Source organism: Aegilops tauschii, chromosome 7 (assembly GCF_002575655.3).
Source record: "Aegilops tauschii subsp. strangulata cultivar AL8/78 chromosome 7, Aet v6.0, whole genome shotgun sequence".
Classification (NCBI taxonomy): Eukaryota; Viridiplantae; Streptophyta; class Magnoliopsida; order Poales; family Poaceae; genus Aegilops; species Aegilops tauschii.
This window is the reverse complement of record NC_053041.3, coordinates 633,944,323-633,952,678: the sequence shown is the minus strand read 5'-3', so window position 1 is coordinate 633,952,678 and position 8,356 is coordinate 633,944,323. Positions and strand designations below refer to the sequence as shown.

The 8,356-nt window shown below is 42.0% G+C and overlaps 1 protein-coding gene across 1 annotated transcript in view; it reads right to left on the bottom strand.

Annotated features, from left to right (window-relative positions):
• Positions 1 to 1,027: 1,027 nt before the first annotated feature.
• Positions 1,028 to 8,356, bottom strand: part of LOC123495015 (uncharacterized) — a 43,704-nt gene continuing 36,375 nt past the window's right edge. Inside the window, exons 2-10 of the mRNA XM_073504632.1 lie at positions 4,004 to 4,344; positions 3,642 to 3,895; positions 3,414 to 3,563; positions 3,100 to 3,326; positions 2,412 to 2,925; positions 2,155 to 2,284; positions 1,664 to 2,001; positions 1,206 to 1,352; positions 1,028 to 1,106 (exon numbers count right to left, since the gene is read on the bottom strand). Of these exons, the coding sequence (XP_073360733.1) occupies positions 1,028 to 1,106; positions 1,206 to 1,352; positions 1,664 to 2,001; positions 2,155 to 2,284; positions 2,412 to 2,925; positions 3,100 to 3,326; positions 3,414 to 3,563; positions 3,642 to 3,895; positions 4,004 to 4,344 (2,180 nt within the window). The remainder of the gene's footprint in view (positions 1,107 to 1,205; positions 1,353 to 1,663; positions 2,002 to 2,154; positions 2,285 to 2,411; positions 2,926 to 3,099; positions 3,327 to 3,413; positions 3,564 to 3,641; positions 3,896 to 4,003; positions 4,345 to 8,356) is intronic.

The window sequence follows — 8,356 nt, the reverse complement described above, 5'->3', positions numbered from 1 at the left end:
CGATAACTCATTGAGATATCGACGCAAAAGAATAAGTGTGGGTGTGCATGGATGTGTCGTCCAAAGTGTCGATGGGGTGATCCCGGTTACCGGGTGTCCTATGTGTCGGTGGCATTGCAAATGAGGATCATGCACGTAACAATTCGGACACGGAGCAAATATAGGGTGCATACAAAACATGCATTCGTCCACGGGCGCCGTCTCGGGTTAAACCTTCAAAGCGTGCATTTTTGGACCGGAGCGAGTCGGTGCGGTGTAGATGTTCACGGTTGTCTTGTTGAATCCAAGCGGTGGTAGTCATTCACGCTTAGAGGAAAACTTGACGAATCCTAGGGCCTTCGGGTCGTTGTTGTACTTGGCGGTAGAAAGCACACGGCGTCGATACACGAACTTGGTGATCCGACGAGTACATGGGAGTCTCGGCCTTCGTGACGGTAGTTGTACAATTTCCGTATATGTCCGAGGTCGTCTCGCACTTGGCATTCCGGTAGTCGCTGGAGCGTCCCTGCCGTATTGCCTTGCTGTTGGAGGTACGAGGTGTGGGTCGGGTGGTGAAGATCCTCTCGTCATAGGGAGAGGGACAAGAGGGTGGTGGTGGTCTACGAAGGAAACATGCGCTGATGTGGCCGGAGGAGGAAGCTAGCCTCACTTGGTGTTCGTAGGCGAAGAGCAGAGAGCTAAGGCCGGGGAGCCCGCTTGGCATCGGCCAAAGCTTGTGCACGGCAGCAGCTCGTGCGCGGAAGTGGAGCAAACGGGGAGAGGTGCAGCTGCGGCAGATGGCGAGGTGGTGGTGCAAGGGCCGATGGAAGCAGCAGCGGGGAGGCGAGCGAAGGATGGGTGGTGCAGGATCTCACATGCTGTCCTTGCCATCTCCAAAATTCAGGAGTAAAAGTATTCTCAGCTCATGCGTGTTAAAAAGAATGAAAAAATAAGACCTTGGTTTGAGCATTGAGAGTAGTACTGATGAAGGGCAGATCCATCACGAGGAACTTGAAGCCGTCCATGCCTGGCATGCGCACGTCCGTGATCAATATTCAATAGGTCGAACTCCTGCTTCCCCGCTCTGAGTATCTTCAACGCCTTCATCCCATCCATCACTGTCGTTGCTGTACAGGACCAAGCATTATTCATCACTGACAGAAAACGATCACATGGCTCCCATTGTAATGGACTATGGGTCCGATTGTGGAGGGATCAAGAGAGACTCATGGTTGTATTTGCAGCGGCGCAGGACAGCCTCCAGTACCTTAAGGCAGACGCAGTCGTCGTCCACGGCAAGCATGCGCGGGAGCCTCCATCCTCTGTCTTTGGTCCCCGCCCATCGCGGCCATGTTTTCCGAAATTCTTCCGATCTGGCAAAGCAAACACCATCAAGAAAACCCTAATTAAGAACAACGGGAGCTAACCAACACAAACCCCGCTACAATCTAATAGCACAACCCAAAACCTCTATTAGATGAGATCTCTGATTTTTCCACCTCCTACAATGGCTTCCTCGCGGCAGGAAGAACAGAACCAGGGACGAAGCCAGAAAATAGAGATAGGGGGGGCAAGAACAAAAAACATCAAAATCTTTGGATACATAGTCACATAACTTAGTAAATATTGGAAGATAAAAATAGTCAATGTACGTATGTTGCTCCATAATAAGAATAAAAATTACATATCTATTAATTTGAAGTCGGATTTACGAGCACCAGTATCAAATATCTCAATAATATCGTCGGAGCTGAACTTGGCTGCTATTTCCTTCTCAATGTAGACTATAGTGCAATGACGAAGAAAATCATCTCCCAATTTACTTCGAAGACGTGTCTTGACAAGTTTCATTGCGGAAAAGGCTCGCTCTGCTGTTGCAGTTGACACCGGAAGAGTTATTACTAATCGTAACAACCTCTCAACCATAGGATAATCAGAAGACTTGCCAGTTTTAATTATCCCTTTTGTCATATCAGCAAGTGATTTGCAATTTTTGATCTCTGGATGGTTCAATGTATCAAGCTGAAAATGTGGTAATTCACACTCCAACCGATCTCTTTATTGACTAGTAAAATCAGCAGGATAGAATTTTTCCACTAGAGTGCATATCTTTGACTTGTCGAAGGCATCATGTCTAGGGTCCAATGATGAACAAAGATCTAGAAGCTCCGTAACTTGAGAACTGAATCGATCATTCAACTCTATCACTTGTTGATCTATTGCAACATTAAACACATCTACTTTGTAATGATGGATAACGGTGGTGTTGTCATGCTTATTTCTTGATTTTGTTACATCAACATACCTATAATTGCAATATATATGAAAAACATGAATTAGTTGCATGATTTAGACAATAATGAGTAAGTTTGTAAGTGACTAAATCTCTACATTGGCATTTAATGAACATAGAGATAGGGAAAGAGACATACCTTTGATCCATGTCCGGGATATCAATCTCATGTTTCACACAAAATGATTTGACATCTTCAAAAAGACTTTCCCATCCATCTTGTCTCAGTTCAGCAAGCAACGACTTTGTGTTAGAAACACAATCCAGTGCATTAGCAATATCCAAACTTTTATTTTGAAGTTTAACACACAAGATATCCGTGATTTTCATAATTCTTTCCATTAGGTGCAGAATGAAGACAAAATCAAATGTGTTTAATATCTTCAGGGCACCTGCAGCGTCTCCTCTTGAATTCCTTGTAGCTGAGCGATCAGTTGCTACACTTCTTAGAACTGAAATAGTTGCAGCAAACATCTTGAGCAAACTTTTGATTGACTTATAGTGTGAACTCCATCTCGTGTCCCCGGCCCTTTGTAAAGATCCTATTTGATTAGCCCCTCTTCCAGTGTCAAGCTCTCCCAATTCAATCTGTCTAGCAATTTGAGCTGCCTGGTTTTCTAGTAACTCATCATTACGTTTGGGAGATGCACTAACTGTATTCACAACAAAATTTGCATGTTGGAAAAAATTGTGAACCTCATTTACCTCCCTTGAAGCGGCAACCAAAGCCAATTGGAGTTGATGAGCTAGACAATGGATATAATAAGCATAAGGACACTCTTGGAGAATTAGAGCCTTTAGCCCATTCCACTCCCCTCTCATATTACTTGCTCCATCGTACCCTTGGCCTCTAATATCTTGCACATTCAACCCATTATCAACTAGGACAGCAATGATTTTATTCTTGAGAGTCAAAGCACAAGTGTCACTAACATGAACAAGATCAAGGAAACGCTCCCTTATCAACCCTTCTATGTTCACAAACCGAACAACTACTGCCATCTGCTCTTTTTTAGACTCATCCCGACATTCATCAACCAGTATTGCAAACTTGCTGTTACCCATTTCTTCTTTAATTTAGGTTTGCACTTTTCGTGAAATTATGCTAGCAATTTCCTTCTGAATAGTTGAGGAGGTGTACTTTGCATTTTTAGGAGCATTCTGTACAACTTCTTGTACATCCTTATTATAAGAAGCCAAAAGCTTAATCATTTCCTTGAAATTACCTTGATTCTTGGAATCCTCAGATTCATCATTTCCTCTAAATGGACATGCTTGAAACATTAACCACCTGATGCAATCAATAGAGAATAATTATTAGATGTAATGTATTAAGAAAATTGTCTTAAATTAAATATATGTTTCTTACCTCATGGCATCAATAGAAGTCTTAAGCCTCAGTCTTGCATGAAGAACCATTTGCTTAGTTTGCTTTTTCATCACCTTGTCAATATGAATTGGATTATTTTTCAGATTTTCGTAACACCGAACTGCAAAGTTATGAGCAGAGCTGGGAGTAGTGCCCATATGTTTGAGAAAAGCACATTCTTTTCCATTGTTAACCTTCTTCCACTTATCAAATCCTTTGACAGTGAATGTGTCCGAACCACACTTCCCAACTGTCTTCTTCGAAAAGAGAAAACACGGCAAGCAATAGGCACATTTTGTATCAGTCGAATATTCCAACCACCAAAAATTTGTGTACCAATCTTTTTGGAATCGCCGACGAACAGCACTTCTATCATTATATTCATAATTATCCAATTCGGGCTCGTAGGCCCAATCACATATGTAAAAACGCCTAGCATCATCTTGCTTTTCTGGAGGGAGTTGCCAAATTTGAGGGCGCCTCCCTGGGTCTCGATCATATTTTGTGGTTATGACTGTAGCTTCTTCTGTAACTTCTGGCACTGGAACATCTTGAGCATCACCTTCAGCATGACTAGGGTTGTTCTCTTCGCTAGGCTGCACATCATTTGTATTAGCACCATCACCATGTTCACATGGCTGGGAGATTGAACCAATTGGCTTGAAATAAGTATGGATTGATTGAGCTCTCTTCCTCTTCATGTCTACAGAACACAATTTTGGACAATAAAAAAATTCTAATTAGTTTTTAATGTCTATATTCTTACAATTACATTCCAAGGCAGAAATTATTCTAATGCTGGTGCTGCAAAAAAACTAACCTTTCTTCCTTGTTTGGTCGCTCATCAGTGTGGCCGGCCAGAATACGCCGGGCCGCAGGGGAGTGTGGCCGTCTGGGTCTCAGGGACGATCGGACGGAGGCCTTCCCTTCTGAACGGAACGGATGGAGAGATTACATAGAGGATAGACTATAGAGGCGGCCGGTGGCAGCGAGCAAGTTTTTCGGATCGCAAGAACGAGCAGATTGAAAAGGAAGCAGAAGACCTGGTACACGCCGCTGCGGCGCTGCGTAGGTCGTGCGTATTGCTTCCAACTCCTTGTCTTCCATCCACGGACCACGGTGGGCTGTGTTTTCTTTTCCCTTTTGCTGATATATTTGGGCCTTTGGTGTTGTGTGTACCGTGTATGTACATGCGGCCTGCGTACATGACTCTGGGCCTCTGCCTATGAGAGCATGGGGGGGGGGGGGGGCGAGACAACTAGAAATTGTGTGTGTACGAGGAAAAATATCGCTCCTAACTAATCGCTATCAAGGGATAACGAGATCGTTGGGGGGGGGGGGGGGGGGTCTAGCCCCCGCCCCCCCCCCCCCCCCCCCCCCCCCCCTTAAAATCGTCCCTGAACAGAACAATGTGGATTGGAGAAGAGAAAGACTGCAGTGGTGAGAGGGCTAGAGGATCCAGGGGGCTATTTATAGGAGAGAGGGGTGGAAGTCTAGCGGTGGAGAGGTGGAAGGCCACTCTGCCATCGTGCGTGTGTGCACTGCATAAAGTACTTTCTACTCCATAATATGTGCATATACAGTATTTACGTTGGCCTATGGTTCCATCGATGAGAGGAGAGAAAAACCACGGCTCTGTTCCTGTTTTATTTCTTTTATTTTGTCGTTTTCCCACGAAATGCTCTGAATTACGAAGGAGAGGCTCTTGGTCTTTTCTGTTGAATGGAGATGGAGAGAGTGTCTTTTTACTTGCTTTGACCGGGCAAGGAGAGGGTGTGCACTCGTATACTTGTGATTGAATGGCACCATTAAATCTCTTGTTTACAAAGACACTTCTGCTTCGGTAGACCCCCTTAAACACATCAATGGCTGAGATTACTTTATACCCCTTCATAAAAAAGGATACTATGGTCTTTTTTTAAAGTACGTCCTCCACGTGAAGACCTCCAATACATAGCCTGCGTACCATACCAGGCAAGTAGCCGATGTTTTATGCTGGGCCGGCCCATTTGTTGGTGCCCGCTGTGCCTTCGGTCCTTTGATGTTAAATTATCAACGCGAAACATTAAGAAACTTAATGTCCGGGCAAAACTTAAAACATGAGCTGAGAAAATTAAGATAAACCAAAGTGTGCGACAGGGAACGAACTTGGAACCTCGCGCCAGTCTACAATTTTGGTAGCCACAATACTAAATGAGATTTGGTGTCCAAAAAGGTAGCCCGGTCTATATGAACCATAAGCCATGATTTTTTTTTAAAAATCGGATCTCATTTGCTTTTTGGATTTTTTAGAAACACGATCATTTAAAAATCTGTTATTAAAAGAAACTAGAACATTTTGTGAAAATGTGAACGTTTTTTGGAAATAGGAAATGAACAAAATTGAAAATGATAACATTTTTGAAATTGTGAACAACTTTTGGGAAATGCGACATTTTCAAATTTGTGATTTAAAAAATAAAACATTTGTGAAAACGTGATTTTTTTGGAATCTCAATCATTTGTTTTAGAAAGGAAAAAAACATTGAAAAGTAGAACATTTCAAAAAACAGGAACAAAACTGAAAGCACGAACATTTTAGAAAACTACAAACAATTTTTTTAAAGTGCGAACATTATTTTGAAATTCTACAAACATTTATTGAATTTGTGAACAACTGTTGTAATCAAGAATATTTTTTGAATTTGGGAACAAATTTTTTAAACTCATCATCCTGATTACACTCTTTGCCACCAGACTACGCCACCGCTCGTGATATTTAGAAGCAGGAAATGTATAAGGGTCAACTACTGTATCGATGGAAGAAAACTTGCATTTGTTTACCGTGCCTACATGTATACTAATGCACACACACTTGTTATCAAGAAACATGTTTTCTCAAACATGGTAAAAATAAACAGATTTTCTAAATGTTTTTCATCGGGAACTTTTATTGAATTTGTGAAAAAAAATGTGAACTTTTTTTTGAAAATAAGCAGAAAAGAATAAAAATAAACATGAAAAACAAAAATATAAAACAAAATATTAAAAGGGAAACCAGTCAGAAAAGTGATTCAGGAACGTTCTGAAAGGTTCCCAAAACCGGAGCCTTCTGTCTATCCGGACACCCTATGTTAGACATGGTCAAGTATTGGATATTCTTGAAATGAACCAACCTTTTGCAAGAAGGTGGGGATGCCCATGGTAGGAATCCATGTCAGGTTCGAACGATTTCCGACTCCGTATGCAAGTTGCGAGACGTTTGGTCATTGTATCGACCTTTTTTGACCGAGATAACTCCAGAAAATGCAAAAATTACCGAAAACCAAAACAGCTTGGCATGATGTCTTGAATTGATCATACAAGGTCATGAAAAAAATTAGGCCAATTCAAGGATGTGGAGAAACAACATGCTCTCAGACGAAGCCTTCTAGCATACCTAGACATCCACCATTAAACATGGTTTAGTTTTAGAAATTCTTGAATTGACCCCAACTTTGGTAAGCGCATGGCTATGGTAGGCATTCATGCCAGGTTTGAACGATTTCCAACACCTTATGCAAGTTGCGACACGTCTGACCATTTTTTAACCGAGAAAACTCCAAGAAATGCAAAATTTATCAAAAACCAAAATAACTTGGCATGGTGCCTTGAATTAGTCATACAAGGCATAGAAAAAAAATTAGGGTCATTTGAAGGATATCGGGAAACATCGTGCTCTCAGATGAAGCCTTTTGGCCTAGCCGGGCACCCTCCGTTGGACATGGTCTATGTTTGTACATCCTTCAAATGATCCCAAATCTTGCAAGTAGGTGGGAATGCCCATGGTAGGCATCCAGGTCAGATTTGAACGATTACCAAAATCGTATGCAAGTTGTGACAAGTTCGGCCATTTATGAGTTTTTTGCCCGCGAAAAACTCCCAAAATGCAAAATTTGTCGAAAACTAAAACAACTTGGCACCTAGCCAGGCCCAGGAGGAGGGGTGTGTGTGTCGTGCGGATCGGCTGTGTACGTCAACGTACAATACGTCAAATGACCATGCTGCCCTTTATACGGTTTGTGAGGGGGTCTACCGAAGCAAGTCTCTTACAAAGAAGTGAGAGAAAGAAAGATATATCGTGTACAAAGAAGAGAAAGAAATATATATTTGTTTTCATTCTCCTCCATGAAGCTTCCTACTTTTTCCATTGACAAATGTCAATATATCTGTTCGTGGCCTGGCACATGACCCAGTCTACTTTCTTGGATTTCTTTTTGGTTATTTTCTCACCCGATGTTCGAGCTATAGATGATATCATTTGTATTCCAGAAGTGGGTCCTAGAGATGATATCTCAAATTAATACCCTCATCTCAATTCTGACCAAATTGTTTTGGTACGTTCAAAGAGTATGATCGGTATCTCAAATCCATCATCCATTTTCAATTATCCGGAATTACTGCATCATGTGATATAGTATAAACGAAGAGATGACCCATTGAACAAGCGAGGTGATTAGGAGGACGCACCTAGTGGCTGTAGATAACATGGCGGTTCAATATAGCCATCAGCTGGCTATATTATTAACCATTCTCTTATAGCCGGAGACGGCGGGTGACCAGGTGAGAGTCATTTCTAAGAGTAGGAAAGCATTACAAATATACTGAAATCTCCTGAAAAACAAGATATACCAAAGTGCGTATTACATATTATCAAGGACAAAAATGCATCATATAAATTGGTTAAATGTGAATGG